This window comes from Lycium ferocissimum, chromosome 1 (assembly GCF_029784015.1).
Source record: "Lycium ferocissimum isolate CSIRO_LF1 chromosome 1, AGI_CSIRO_Lferr_CH_V1, whole genome shotgun sequence".
In the NCBI taxonomy this organism is placed as follows: domain Eukaryota; kingdom Viridiplantae; phylum Streptophyta; class Magnoliopsida; order Solanales; family Solanaceae; genus Lycium; species Lycium ferocissimum.
The window spans coordinates 19,120,744-19,137,314 of NC_081342.1; the positions used below are offsets into that span (position 1 = coordinate 19,120,744).

A 16,571-nucleotide genomic window follows, 5' to 3' on the forward strand; every position below is an offset into this window, starting at 1 on the left:
GTTGGTTAAATGGATTTAGATTTGTTTAAGCTAAATGTATTTGATGAGTCAAATAAATTTATTATTATAAAAATAAAATTTTATGTAACATGACATGCCAATTAGAAGAGAATGAGAGTTTTGTGTATTTAGTATATTCTGAGAAAAATAGTGATAGGTGGGTGATATTCTAGTCCTAAAAGAAACAGAAGTGATATTTGTAGACAATTCTGAATATATAAGGGACTCTGCCTTAATATACTCTTGCATTCTATTTTGTTTGTTTGTATACGCATGTATGTACATCTCCTCCATTATTTTTTTATTATACTATAAATCTGTTATTTTCTCTCACAATTAGTAGTCTATATCATTTCTTCATTGCTCATCACAAGGAGCTTCTTTCATTCTCTCTCATGGAGACAAATCTTGTTGTACCCTACCAGAGCTTTTCAACAGTATCTATGAGAAACAGAAAAATCAATACTTATTATAAGTACAAGAAAATATCATATCTACCATCATGGTCCATATGCTGCGTTTTAGCAAAGCCTCCTGCAAGTAATCAAAGTCATAGTAATTACAATGTTTATAAAGATAATTGGTTTGATCATCTCGCCATTAACCATCTCTCTCAAAGTATACAAGCTACCACAGGTATATATTATCTCTCTAGATCTTATTTATGTGTTTATTTACTTTATATTGATTTTAATGAATTTTATGCACTTTTAGGATTAAGAAACAATAAGAGTGGTTACGAAGGCTTGGTAGAGGCTGCAAGGGTGGTGTATGTGAAGTTTAATTCGAAACATCAAGTAAATCTTGTTGCTGAAGCTCTTCAAAGGGCATTCCCTAAGCCTATTCTTTCCCTGGCAAGTTCACCTTCATATCTTTTAATTTTCTTCTTATTTCATGTTTGATCACTACATAATCAAAACTCTTTAATCACCTGCTACAACATGTTAGAATAATTATACCGATTGCGTAAACAAAGATATCTATGTTGGCAATGTATAAGTTATTTTTTTCCAATGTGTTTACTTCATTATCTTTTTCTCTTTGACGTGCTCTAAGGGTGTGTTCGGTATGGATGAAAATGTTTTCCTGAAAAATGTGTTCTTGAAAAATAAGTGAATCTCTACTTATTTTCTCATGTTCGTTTGGGTAGCGGAAAATAAGTGAATTTCTTACTTATTTTGTCATGTTCGTTTGGTTGGTAGAAAACATTTTCAGGAAAATACCCACTCAAGCCCCCCACCCCCCACCCCCCACCCCCATTTTTTTTTTTTGAAGTTTTTAATTTTTTTTCTGGATTTTCTAAACCACCGCATCCACCCACCCCCCAAAAAAAAATTCTTAATAAAAGTTTTAAAAGTTACTTTTTTCGATTTTTTACACCATCGACCCCCACGACCCCACCACCCCTCCAATAACCACGCAAACTTTCAATTTTTATAATTTTTTAATAAACGTAAAATTAAATAGGAAGTAGAAAATTCGGGAGGGTGTAGGGGGAGCGTGCGGGGGAGTGTGTAGAGAATCAAAAAAGAAAACTTAAAAAAAATTAATTTTTTTGGAGGGGATGGTGGGGTGTCGGGAGGGGGAGGGGTGTGAAAAAAAATAAAAAAAGAAACTTTTAAATTTTTTTTTTTTTAAGAAAAAAGAACAAAATTTTGGGGGTGGGTGGGGGTAGGGTAGGGAGTGGGGGGAGTGGGTTGAGTGGGTGGTTTTGGGGGGGGGGGGGGGGATGTGGTGGTGTAGAAACCCAAAAGAAAATTAAAAATAAAAAATAAAAAATTAGGAGGGCGTGAGGGTGGGCGTGCGGTGGGAAAGGTGGGGTGCGGGGTGGGGGTAGGGTACGGCGTGGGGGGAGTGGTGCATGGGTTGCGGGAGTGGTTGGGGGGTGGGGTGGTGCACGGTTGCGGAAGTGGCTGGGGTTGGGGGGTGGGTGATGAAAAAAACTAAAAAAAAAAAAAAATTCAAAACTTTTTTTTTCAAAACAAAATTAATTTTTTTTTTTTTTGGGAGTGGGGGGGGGGGGGGTGGGAGTGGTTGCGGTTTGGTGGTTGGGAGTGGGTTGGGTGGGTGGTGGAATGCACTTGTGTACTTGTTTTCCTTACTTTTATTACGGAAGTTTTTTTTTTTTTTTTTTCTTTCTATTTTTGAGGAACTTGTTTTCTAAAATTTTTGACCGAAATCTTTCGTGAATACAATACTTGCGGACCAATAGCGGAGCCACATCCAAGGAGGAGAGCTCAATTAAATCGCCTTAGTTGAAAAATTATACTGTGCAAAGAGGAAAAAAAAATATACATGAGCCTTTGAATCTCCTCGTAGTTGTAAAAGTAATTCAAAATTTATTTTAAGTCACAAGTTCGAATATTTTGAAGTCACTTATTAAAATTTCTGGCTCTGTATGGCGGACGATAACATGCACGTCAATATTTAGGCAGCAGGATAAAAGTTAATTAGATGCTTCTGGTTTCAAAGTACAGCTTCATATCTTTGGTTTTGTCATCCTTCTTGTTATTAACTTCTATTACTCAATTGCAGTTCCAACTGGAAAACCCCATTTTAATACTATATTTCCATATTATTTAAAGGCAACTACTGCTTAATGGCCCGTCTATAGTTAAAAAATAAAACAGAAGTCATTAGGTAGGGCGATAAAGACAGAAAGAACACATAAACAAGTTGCTTAAAATAATTTTTCTATCCAATTACAAATCGGTAATTATTATACCTTACACAATCTTGGCGGTGATGACTGGGGATGACATGTTGGTGATGCTTGAAAATAATCGAGCTGTAAAACGAGAAAAGGGAAAGTTGTTGTAGCTTGTAACTAGAATAATACTCCCTCCGTCCACATTTACTTATCACGTTTAACTTCTCGATAGTCAATTTGATTAATCTTCGAAGCTAAATTAAATTAGATTAATTCAATATTTTAATATTAAAAATTAGATGTTCGAAACTATACGTAAAATAATATAAATACGTAAAATAATATAACTTGCAATTCTTCTCATATTAATATGATGAAAAAATATATATTAAAATGTTGATCAAAGTCTATACAATTTGACTCTTGAAAAGCGAAACGTGACAAGTAAAAGGGAAGCGTAGCATCCGGCTACTGGTTGGCACAGCGGGGCGTCAAATGCAAGTCTTTTTTAATTGCCCCGCTGACCTTTTCTAAAAGCACCTTGGATCGGAGGCTGGTTGTAAAGTAAAGATGGGTGGTGCGGAGTACTCCATTAATAGATCTGTTATTTTGCAGCGAATTCAACTTATTTCAACTGACTATAAATATTACTGTAGCAAAACATAAAAGTTTATCAAAGCCTGATCTAAAATACCCGAAAATTTAACTTTTCTATGATTACATCGGCAATAATTTGGCAAAAGAAGGATTAATTAGAGCGGGCTCAATGGATAACGGGATTGGAATAGCATTTTAACAAGTAGTTGGTTTTTTCTTTCCAGGTTGATAATCCATTTATTACTTCTTCCGTCCATTTTTCTTTCCAGGTTAATATATATATATATATATATATATATATTAAATTTATATGTTCATTTTTAAAAATCAAGGGAGAATTTATTTTTCAATATTAGATGACGTATAATAATTATGGGTGATATAATTCAATTACTATTTTCTTTATTTTAAGGAGCATGCCAAGTAAAACATGAACAAGTAAACTTAAACGGAGGAAGTATATTTTTTAGATACATGGAGTAAAGAATATGAAGTTTCTTTTACTAGCAAGATATTGCTTATTAACGATTTTAAAATCTTTATTTAGTATGGTTTTTTCAACGTACTAAAAAAATTTACATGGAAATGTTGGTATTGGTAAACAGCTGAAGATGCTACTACCACAATCTAAGTGGGCGAGAGAGTATTGTGCTGCTTTCACCAGAGTGTTCTTTGCTTGGCTAGTGGGACCTTGTGAGGTACGCTCTAAAACTTGTGCAACAATTTAAATTCGTTATGAACAGTTACTTGTATCATATTTAAAATAATCTGATTATGTAAAAATGTCAAATATATAAAAATCAAAAGCGTATGACACATTGGTACAAATTTGCATCAACTTAATCATTAATCATTCACATTTACACTTGTAGAGATCGGCTTCTCCCCACTACTTGTTGGGTTTTTTTGTAGTGTGAATGAGAAATGAAGAGGTAAAGACGCCACGAGAAAGGATGCAACTTAAAAAGCACATTGAATAGATTGTGACTTTCCGATAAAGCACAATAGCACCTGTTCACACTATCCTTTGTTGACTATAAACTCAGAGGACTAGCCTCAGTTTTGTGCATCGAAATTTCTACACTCTTTTCTTACAAGCAAAATCAAATTTTTGTGTAGTTCATGGCTGTCTTCAAGTTCGACGAAGTTATTGGCATTTGAGATACCGCTGCTCCAATAATAGGGATTCCGTTCTATCATGGGAGGAAATAATACTATACCTCGGATACTTGAGAGGATTAAGTTTCTTAAGGACACACAGTAAATTCAGTGGGCTCGGATAATTAATTATATATTCTGATTTACTGTTTTTGAACGTAGATTACTAACACCACTCGCACTATTGATATAGCTAGGCGAGTGTCGATTGTGCGGCTTCAGGTGCCTTTGAGGTCTGCACCGTCCACACACAAATTGGTATCATGTCACACGTTCTTGATTTTTAGATATGCAATGACATAACAATTGGAGTATAAAATATTGAAAACCATGATCATAACAACGAACAAAAATGAAACATCCATAGGGCCCTAAAAGCATACACTAACACGTGCACATATGTTTGCCACATTAATAGTGTGTGCAAGTCAAATGGTGGTGACCAAGATTTCTAATAATTTTCTTTTGCTACAAGGTGAAAGAGTCAGAGTTTAACGGGAGAATGGAAAACAATGTGGTCCACATAAAAAAATGCAGGTATTTTTTAAATTCTTGAAGCACCATTAACGTCTACACAAATGAAATTTCAACTTCAATTTTAAATCAACTTCAATTCAAATATTGTCCAAACACCTATCAGATATTTTGCACAATGTTGATACCAAGGTCAAAGGCAAATTCTAGTGGTTATGCTTCTTTGTATTGTTTATTGTCATAAGTATTTTATAATTCCCAAACCTTTTTCCATTTTCACAATACTTTTGCAGGTTTCTGGAGGAAACCAATTGTGTGGGAATGTGCACTAACCTCTGCAAGATGCCTTCTCAATTATTCATCAAAGATACATTAGGAATGCCAGTGAACATGGTACCAAGTAAGTATACACTGATACCAAATGCTAATACACAGTACTTCCTAAAATTTCTGTTATGTAGCTGTGCCTGAAATGCATCATTGTAAAATATTGTGAGAAATTTAGATACATACAATACGTTGCCATCACCAGCAATATTGAATACTCTCCTCCTCTAAGAATAATTCTAAACTACCTTACCATAGTGAAAATGTAATAATACCTGCACTAGGAGTGGGAGGATTTTGCAAATCACTTCAATGGGTGGTCCCACCTCGTATGCCACTGAAGGTGCAATTCTGAAAAGGATAATGATATTGCTGTTGAAAAAGCACCCTTACAATTTGTATTTTTATGTGAACAAGAATGATATGTATTTTGTATTACGAGGGTTTATCATAATTGACTGTCATGCAATCAGGAGGTCACAAGTTCAACTCGTGGAAACAACGTCTTGCAGAAATGTAGAGTAAGACTGCGTACAATAGACCCTTGTGGTCCGGCCCTTCCTCGGATCCCGTGCAGAGCGGGAGCTCAGTGTATGGGCTGCCCTGTATCATAATTAACTGTCAACCTACCACAATCCTCCTACATTATTCGACTTTAGGACCAGCAATATGTGCAAAGCTCACATCGATCAGCTTAAATGGACCGACATAAGTACGTAACAGTTAATATTGGCATCACTGATCCCAATTTGTTTGTGATTGAGACACAATTGTTATTATATTTATGCCGACAAGAATCCAACACACAATTTTTATTATATTTATGCCGACAATAATCCAACTGGCCAAAGAAGAGAGAAGGAATAAGAGGAGAAGAAATGAATGATACTGCTTCCTGATACTCTGTCCATTAGTTGGGCTTAACTTGTCTCTCATAATGCTAAGTGATTTCTTTTTCAATTTTAGAAAAAACAATAGTTCATGCACTTCCCTTCCCCACATCCAATCATCCTTCTATGACCTACACCAATCGTATGGTAAGAGAAAAGAGCAAAATTCTACATATAACTGATGTTGACACCTCTGTGTAATTTGCAGACTTTGATGATATGAGCTGTGAAATGATATTTGGAGAGGATCCTCCTCCACCAGATACAGATCCAGCATTTATGCAGCCTTGCTTCAAACTATGTAACTTTTTCATCTACCACAGTTGCAATTTTTTATTAGCTTAAGAGAAACATATGTTATGAAACAAATGAAAACCTATTATGGATAGTAAATGTGCCGGAATATGTTCCTTATATTTTTTCCTATAATTTCCCTGCAGGCAAATTAAACAATAAACACCAAACTGATTGCAACAGCCAAATGAAGAAGAAAGATGTGGAGATTTCATAACGCCTCGTGATCATAATTCATATATATCCTTTCAATTTATTTTGATTTGATTGCTGCTATACTTTAACATTATGAGCGTGTCAAAGCATTGGTAAATGGAAGAGGTGTAAATTCACAGGAACAGATGGCATAAATCTGATGCAGAAGAATGTTAACAGAAATTTTCTGGATATTGTTTGAATTTATTCAGTTACTGGTACAACATATGAATTTATTTTCAGAAACTAGACCTAAAAGATCAAAGAAATGTGAAAACTGCAACTATATCTCCTAAGATATGTTTCAACTTCTGGTCAAGTGAAAACAGACTACTTCCAGAGCCACATGATACGACATACAGGAGAAACTATAAGATAATTATATCAGGAAAGAAGATGTAAAAGTTATAATCTCACAATCTTAGGTATCCAACCAAGTGTTCTCATTATCAATCCACGCATAACTAGAGCTTTACATGAATTCAAATAAACGAGATATGGGCTAAGCTCCATTGTCACAAAATTACTTCTCCATTGTCACAAAATTACTTACTTTCAAGCTAATCGTTGCTTAGACAGGAGTTTGACAATCAGAAGTGAAGTAAATATATAGTAGTGAAGAACCAAAGAATGCTTCAACATATTGAAATTGCACAAGTGTGGTTCCAACAATTTCTCGAACACTCAGATGGTGGTTAATGATTGTCTCAAAAAACTTTCTCACATCTCATCCTTCATGTCATAATCTGAACTATAACCTCACAATCTGGCACCAGAAGCCAATTAATTGGTAAATGAAACGATAATAGACTAAGAGTAAGATCTGGATACTTGATGTCTTTTTTTTTTGATAAGGGATACTTGATGTCTTACCTTCTGTTGTGGGCATATAGTTGAAGTTGAAAATGTATCCTTGAAACCTTTAATGGAATTTAGACGGGCATTACATGTTCTTACTCCTAAGTCCCACTGGGCAAGGCAATAAGTTACCTTGCTTGGGTAAAGAGTGAAGGAATCTTTTTTTGAGTTCAAGGGTAGCAATGGTTGACCTAGGTTGTCTGCCAACTTCATTACTTAACGACCAATAGAGCAACTAAGTTTGTGTTGTCATTTCTGCACCACTAAATTTTCTTATAACCGTGGTTATCTTATCAACTTGCATGTACCTCGACTATTTCACAAGATACCTTCTATTCCTCATTGGCATGCATAGGACAACTCTGTCAGCAAGGTTTAGGTAGACAAAATAATCATTTCTGCACCACTAGACATTGATGTACCAAGTTGCTTGAATATACCAGAGAGTTCAGCAGTTGTTGTCGTCACCGTCTTCTTCTTCTTCTTCTCCTTCTTCTTCACATAACATATAAGAAAAAGTAATTCAGGCATCCTAACTAAACATGTGAATGAATATCCAGGAAAACATCAAAACAGCCATAACTAATCACAGGTTAGATCTACCAATTTGCCATTCATGGAGCTATAGACGAGACACCAACTATCGTCAAAGATAAGGTCCTATTACAAAAGAAGAAGATAAAGGAAGATGTTTCACTTTAGATCCAGAAAGTTCAATATGCTCCTTATCTATTTCGAAGAAAAGTTTACAAGATAATTGGTTTCCTATTGTAATGAAAAAGTTTTCATGCGCAATTCAAAATGTGTGAACTTTCCCTGAAGCTGCCGTATTCTTGGATTGCAATTCAAATTGAAGCAAACAGATATATATTAAAACAAGAAAACGGTTGCACTTTAACAAATCAAATTATGAAGTCTCTCTCGCAGAAATATCCCATAGCCAAATGTAAAGGGATTGTATGCATTTTACCTTGAAATGTACATTTGATGAAATAAAGATGAATGATGCAACTGCTTTAGTCTTGGTTGAATAACTTTTAAGAATTGAATCATCATAAAAGTTACTTCGTATGTTGCTTTAGATATAAATGGTGTGAGCTGGTCACAAATATTAGTTGTTTTACCAAACTGAATTTGTTTCAAAATTTGACATTATAAAAACATGAAAGTCCTTTATTACTTTCCTTTTCAAATCTACCAATTCTATTCCAATTAGTGGAGTGTTAGTAAATGTCTTTATTAACACTTAAGAGGTATGCAACTATCTTAAAATACCGATAATATGGATCAAAGGCAGTAATATAAATGTAAAACAGTCTAGAATGACCTTTTCCTTGAAGAAAGCAGTCTACAATATTTGTTTGATAGTATAACATATACTTTATCTAAAGACTAGAACTAGACAAGGAAAACCTTACAAGATGAAAAGGCTTAAGATTTATTTAACTTGACAAATATTTTAACAGGCTATAATATCAAAGTCCATAGCCACTTTTGGACAAGGGAGGTTCTTCCATTTCATGAACTAACTGGAGCTTTGAGTTGTCAAATTTCTCCCCATCACCCCACAGTGCATAGGCCTCCTCTCCATGTACTGCATTATCTCCCTCACTCACCTCTTCCTCTGTCATCCTCAAAGGAACCACCATCCTAATTAACAAGCAAATCACACTAGTGCTAACGACATTCCAAATGAAAACAAATCCGATGCCTATTAATTGTACCCATAATTGCCTGAACCCGGCATTGGACTTCCCAGTTTGAATGCCGTAAGCAAGGCCTATATACTTTGGCCAATCATCAACCATGTAGAAGATGCGGCTGAGTCTTGGATTTGCCAATATACCTGCCAGAATCGCGCCTAAAGTTCCTGCTACTGCGTGTGTGTGGAACACTGCCATGGTGTCGTCCACTTGTTTGAGTAACCACATTTTCTTGTGGAGGAACATCATACTGAACCACGGAATGGATCCGGACAATAACCCCATTAGTATTGCTGCCCAACCTTGCACCACCCCTGTTGAATTGTCTTGTTAGAATTCTTTAATCATTTACCACCAACTAATATTCTTGGACCATTGGTGTTCTGTTTTAGAGTTCAACCAAGAATTGCAGGCAAAGGCAGATCCAGAATATAAGCAATAAGTACACATGCATCTACTCAGTGGCGGATGTAGAGTAGGACTTATGGGTTCACGGGAACCTAATAGCATTTGCACATACCCTTTATATATAATAAGAAATTCACTAAATATTTATAAATAGTCCAATGTGAACCCAGTAATTACTGTATAGTCATTTCGGGTCGCTTTAGGTAGGGGCGATTTTAGGCACTATTTTTGGAGCACGTGAACACATGGTCTCTCCGTAAAACTAGGTATTTTATTTATATATCCACCTTTGCATCTACTAATCTATCTAGGACTATAAATGTAAATATAGAAAAAACTTACATTTTTTAGAAGCTGGTATATTATATGAAATATATGCTGCTTTTAGATTCTAGATTTACCACCATATACTGCCTACAAAATAATTTCTCATTGTCCAAGGCTATAGGTCTCAACGTTGGTATTCTGTTTTAGAGATCATGCATCAAGTATTACAGCCAAATCTAGAATATAAGCAGTGAGTGCATGTGCATCCGCTGTCTCAATGTTATTTTAAGATGTGCAATGGCTGCGTTTAAAATCTAATTTCAACCTTCTTATAGGTGAGAGTTGATATTCTACTGCAAGAACAGCTAGCACTTGGTACATGCTACATATCTTAAAGCCTTATTTAAGTTACCTGCCGCAGGAGTAATGCAAACTAAGCCTGTGATCATCCCTTGGGTGGCACCAATGACAGAAGGCTTTTCATAGAACAAAATGTCTAGCATTAGCCAAGTTAGCAAGCTCGCAGCAGCACACACATGTGTGTTTAGGACGGCTAAGGATGCATCAAGGCTGGCAACATATGGATCACCGCCGTTGAATCCTGTCCATCCCATCCAAAGAATGCCAGCACCAGCCAACATTAACAATATGTTATTTGGTGGGAACCTCTCCCTGTCTCTAGGTGCCCTTGGTCCAACCTACATGCATTTTTTTCTTATCCTTTAGAATCTCATAGTATCTAGAGTTAATAGGCATCTACTTTCTCCATAAGAAACATAACAGGATATAAGAAACTAATGTTGCACTAAAGTCATAAAAATAGTTTTTGTAACAGAAAAATAACTCATATATGCATATGTATGGTAGAAAATAAAAAACGCCGGAAAATGCTAATTCTGTTTCGAAAAGATACAAGTAGGCTGCCACATGTATAAATACTATGTAAGGTTAGCCACGTCAGCAACTCGTCTTACATAATATCAATGTGACACCATCTTGTGCAAGGTGAGTTGCTGACATGACTATACTGACAATTTTATGCGTATGGTAACCTACTTTGTGTTTTCCATAATTGAGTTATTTTCCAACAAAAAATTACCTTTACGACATTAGTGCAATAAACTGAAAATTGAATTACTATCCGTGAAATTAACCCGTACATAGAGTAATAGGCACAAGAGTGAAATATGTACCCAGTAAGCAGCGGTGAAACCAGCAACACCAGAAGAGAGGTGAATAACAAAACCTCCGGAATAATCAATAACTCCCATTCTGAATAACCAACCTTGAGGGCACCAAATACTAAATGCACCCACCGTATATGAAAAGGTAAGCCAAAGAGGAACAAACAACATCCATGCAATAAAATTCATCCTCCCCAGCAGGGCACCAGCTATTAAAATCAAAGTTATGGCAGCAAACACAAACTGAAAATAGACCATTGAAGCATTTGGATACTTGCCAGCAAATGCTTGACTCATTAGGAACTTCTGTTCTAATGCATCAAAATTCGGTTTTCCAAGAAATGGAGCTAATGTGTCACCAAAGGCAAACTGATATCCCCAGCCAACCCAACAAACAAGGACTGCTGCAAAAGCGTAAAGGGCCATCAAAGCCGAGTTGAGAGCCCATTTCTTCTTGACGATGCTACCGTAAAGGATGACAAGACCTGGTATTGAGACATAGTATAATTAAGTGATAAAAGAAAAGTGTCTTCTAGTCTTCTTTATCCCTAACAGTTTAAGCTTTTTGATGAGATGATCGACATAATCCAACATGACACCAGACCCATTCACGTGTCTCTACAAACTCACTCACGTGTGAGCCTAATTCTTTTTCATGAACCAAACACATGAGATTTTATTTTATTTGTAAATTATTTATTTTTGCTTTTTGGGTGGGCAGTGAGAATTAAACTCAGGCACCTTTGCCTAGTCTGATACCATGAGAATGTTTTGTGATCGTATATTGTCTTACAACATTGTTTATAAAAGATATAATTCTCATCTACAGGAATTATCATGTAAGAACAGAGGCGGGATTATGATTTTTAGTTTATGGGTTTTGAATTACAGTTCTTTATATTTACTGGGTTCTGAATAGGTTATCTATACATATTAAATGAAATTTTCAATACAAACTAAGCTACTGAGTTCTGCCGTACCCATAACCGCTTGGCTCCGCCCCTGTGTAAGAATCCTTTTAGGTAACCTCTGCCAACTCCAATACTATGAGAATGTTCTTGTGAATGTTCAACGTGATACCATGAAAGTGTTATATATATATATATCAGGTAAGATTCTTAGTACCTGGAACACTTTGAAGGCCAACAAGGGTGGCTGAAGTCAATTGCCAAGCGTTGTCAGATTTGTTCATCCATTGTGGATTTGAATCATCTGGTTGGAGGTTTCTAGGCAAGTATGACATTACTAATTAGTTGATAATTAAAGAAAATGGGTGCATAAAGTCAGTGCTTGAAATTAGAGAAGATGGGAGCTAGAATATACTTTGTGGACGTGAATAACTTTATACTATGAATCTTGATTAATGTAGGATTCTTCATAATTTGCAGGCGGAGAATTCAAGCGCTAACGTTAAAAGGCTAGTAGGGAAATTATCACACGAATAAATTGGATGGACGCAGCTTTGGAGATCCAGATAGATCGATATTTCCTAATTGAATTAAGGAAATTCTTGGCCAACTTATAAGATGCAATGTATTACTTAAAACTTAATTGAGCAAATTCCATAAATAGCTATAGTTTAGAGTTTAATTACAAAACGTAGCTACAGTCTATGTATTTAAAAAACGTAATTATAGACTTATAATTGTTGTATCATGCGGGTATCAGCTGTATCAACCGAAAGAGCTATATCAGGCAGCGGGTATCACACGGGTATCAAGTGGATTAGTGTTGTACTAGCTGAAACCGTGCATACTGTATCGCGTGTGTATATTTTCTACAAAACCAATGATGTAGCTACGTTTTGTAATTTTTCAAAATTATAGCTATAGATCATAAATACAGTCCAAATATATACCACGTTGCATAATTTTTCCTACTTAATTTGCATTGCGCTGACTCTTAGCGTGACTTACACACATCATAAACTTTAAAAGAGACCGGAATCCAATTTGTTTGAAAGCCAGCCATACAAGATAAGTAGGTTCTTATACATCACGAGGGCACTAGCTGAGAAATCTTCAATCAAGTGGTGTCATCTAACATCACTTAAAAAATTTACTAGTATATACTATATATTAATGTTTTCTTTCACTAAAATACAATGGGTCGACATCACTTGAAAAATAATGTAAAATAAATACTATTAATTTACTATAGATTGTGATGGAACCAATACAAGGAAATTTCTATTATATATAAGTGCCAAAGAAGGACCAACATAGCATTAACAAATTGTACATAGAGCATTCCACATTGTACCCATCTATTTCTATTATATTCTATTCTATAGCCTAAGGAGAACCAACATAGCATTAACAAATTGTACATGGAGCATTCCATGTTATTTCTATTATATATAAGTGCCAAAGGAGCAGGGGTGGTCCTATGTGATTTCAAGTGGGTTCATATGAACCCACTTCGTTGAAAAATAACACTGTATATACATGTATATTTAATCTATTTTTAAAAAATATATATGTATATACAGTGTTATTTATATATTTCTTATATATTGAACCCACTTGATAAAAATCCTAGGTTCGCCACTGCAAAGGAGGACTAACATAGCTTCACCAGCTTGTACCAAAAGCTTTACAACTTGTACATGCAATTAATGTTTGTATTATAAGCTATATAACTTGTACACTTTACTCAACTATTTTTTAATCCCACGTGGATATATGTCATAGTACTTAATATTTATTCCCTTCTCATATATAGACGTATGCACTTCAATTTTAATTTTCAGACACATTTATTTCCTCCATGTACTTTTACTTGTTCGCTTTTGACTTTTTCCGTTCTTGCTGATTATTTATTCTCTTCTCATGTATAGACGTATGCAGTTCAATTTTAATACTCCTACACAAATTTCTATTATATATATATATATATATGTGAAGAGAGGACTAACGTAGCAATACAAATTTGTACCACAAGCTATATAAATTGTACAATTTACCCAGCTACTTTTTTATCGCACGTGGACATATGTCATAGTATTGACTATTTATTTCTTCTCATATATACACGTATGCACTTCAATTTTAATTCTCCTACACATTTATTTCCTCCGTGCACTTATACTTGTTGACTTTTCAAGTTCATTAATAATTAATAAATAAAGTACTTCCTCCGTCCCATATTACTTGGCCACATTACTAAACAATATTTTTTATCTCACGTGGATATATGTCATAGTACTGAATATTTATTCTCTTATCATGTATACACGTATGCACTTCAATTTTAATTCTCCGACACATTTATTTCCTCCGTGCACTTTTACTTGTTGACTTTTGACTTTTCAAGTTCTTTAAGAATTAATAAATGAAGTATTCCCTCCGTCTCATATTACTTGGTGACATTACTAAACTATTTTTTTATCCCACGTGGACATATGTCATAGTGCTGAATATTTATTCTCTTATCATGTATACATGTATGCACTTTAATTTTAATTCTCTGATACATATTTATTTCCTCCGTGCACTATTACTTGTTCACTTTTGACTTTTCATGTTCTTTAAGAATTAATAAATGAAGTACTCAATATTACTAAAAATATATGTCCAAATTACTTGTTCATTTACAAAACCAAGATAAAATTAATTAAATCTCTCCCATCTTACCCTCTCCGTCCCATATTACTTGGCCACATTACTAAAAAACTGGACATATATCACAGTACTATATATTTAGCTCTTCTCATGTATACACATATGCACTTCAATTTTAATTCTCCGACACATTTATTTCCTCCGTGCACTTATACTTATTGACTGTGATTTTTCAAGTTCTTTAAGAATTAATAAATGAAGTACTTCCTCCGTCCCATATTACTTAGTCACATTACTAACCTACTTTTTTATCCCACGTGAACTTATGTCATCGTACTGAATATTTATTCTCTTCTCATTTATACACGTATGCACTTTAATTTCTCCGATACATATTTATTCCCTCCGTGCACTTTTACTTGTCCACTTTTGATTTTTTACGTTATTTAAGAATTGGTAAATGAAGTATATATTTTATCATAATATTCGTATTTATTGGTGTATAGTTTCAATAGCCTCAGAAAATGATTTGAAAATGAGTAATTAATGTGAAGGGTAAAATAAGAAGAAGAAAAATTTCTTTCTCTTGATATGTTAACGTGGACAAGTAAAAGTGAAGGGAGGGAGTGACTTCTATCCCCGTTTTCCTTCTTTGTCAATACTTTACTTATTTTACTCTCCTTTGCATTTTCTGACTATTGTTTTTTTACATTTATAAAATGTATTGCTTTATAGTTTCATTTCGGAATTAAAATTTTGGTGATTTATGATGTAACATATATCTTTCTAATTTTGATTTCTTTGTAACAATTCTTTTTATCTATAATTGTTAATATAAAAAATTATAATATATTTTTTAAGTAATTTAATAATTTTTTTTTATTAGTTTTGCTTTTAAAAAATTCAATATATACATTACTTGACATGGATATCAACATATCGGTATACATATAAGATATTAAAGAATTTAAACGAAAAAAATTTAGAATCAAAATATTAATTTTTTCTCACATTCTTTCTAATTTTCTTTTTCACATCGCTGAACAACTTTCATTGTCATGACAATGAGAAAAAAGTCCGATTCTTTAAAGTCTCAAAGACTTAATTCCATCATATGTTTTAAATTTTTAAACTCCATTTTAATTATAACTAAAGTAATGGTACATAATATGTTGCTATATATAATAACAATTAGAATGTTTTTAAAAGTTATTTTCAAAATACAAACCTTAAAGACTAGCTAATTAAAGTGACTAGACATGTTCGGCCCGTGCGATATTGCTAGTTTAAAAGGAAAAACTAAAACGTCACATCCAGAATTTGCATTTGTAATAATGTTGCTTTCAGTCCATAGGCTAAAATGGTTCATCAGTAGAAAGAAAGTGGAAAGAGCTGGAGGCAGAGTTTGGGTCACGTGAACACATGGTTACTTGACTAAACTCGATACGTTATGTGTATAATTCAAAAAATCTATCTAATATTACCTGAAGGAACACATGATTAAACTAGGCCAAGTGGAGCACTGGTTAGGAGCTTTGTTTATTTCCTCAAGGTCTCGAGATCAAACCTAAGCTCCTGCACGTTTTATGCTTTTATTTTCTAAAGCAGCCTTTTAACTTTCTTTTAATATTATTCTAAATCTTTTTTCTTATATAATTCTAATTACCCAAAAGTAAAGCCTATTTCTTTTTCATATTACATCTAATGATCCCCCCCCCCCCCCCCCGCCTTAATTTCTAATTCACCAAGTCGAAAGGCTAAAGAAATCAAATCCCGGAATCATTGCTAAGTGACGAGACAAAGGCAAAAAGAAATCAAAAAAATCATAGCTAATGGTGAACCCATCTTCTTGAAATCCTGGATTCGCCTCTAGCGATAGGAAACAATTGGGGAATGTTAAAAGTAAAAGGACCTCGGTTAGAAGAGATCTTGTTTATCCCAGGTGTGGACGGTTTGCCAAAATAAATTTAAAATTTAAGAAAAAAAATTGCCACTTTAAAAAT

General features: G+C 34.3%; 2 protein-coding genes across 2 annotated transcripts; one reads left to right on the forward strand and one right to left on the reverse strand.

Moving 5' to 3' along the window:
- Positions 1 to 355: 355 nt before the first annotated feature.
- On the forward strand, positions 356 to 6,856 carry LOC132069459 (beta-carotene isomerase D27, chloroplastic). The gene is made up of 7 exons (XM_059462805.1): positions 356 to 636; positions 715 to 854; positions 3,853 to 3,945; positions 4,881 to 4,942; positions 5,173 to 5,279; positions 6,305 to 6,397; positions 6,537 to 6,856. The coding sequence occupies exons 1-7, from the start codon at positions 396 to 398 to the stop codon at positions 6,605 to 6,607; spliced, it is 807 nt and encodes a 268-aa protein (XP_059318788.1). The 5' UTR covers positions 356 to 395; the 3' UTR covers positions 6,608 to 6,856.
- Positions 6,857 to 8,785: 1,929 nt separating this feature from the next.
- On the reverse strand, positions 8,786 to 12,365 carry LOC132069469 (ammonium transporter 2 member 5-like). The gene is made up of 4 exons (XM_059462815.1): positions 12,131 to 12,365; positions 11,015 to 11,490; positions 10,234 to 10,519; positions 8,786 to 9,460 (listed from the first exon to the last, which is right to left on the reverse strand). Exons 1-4 carry the CDS (start codon positions 12,246 to 12,248, stop codon positions 8,919 to 8,921), a joined length of 1,422 nt encoding a protein of 473 aa, XP_059318798.1. The 5' UTR covers positions 12,249 to 12,365; the 3' UTR covers positions 8,786 to 8,918.
- Positions 12,366 to 16,571: the final 4,206 nt, after the last annotated feature.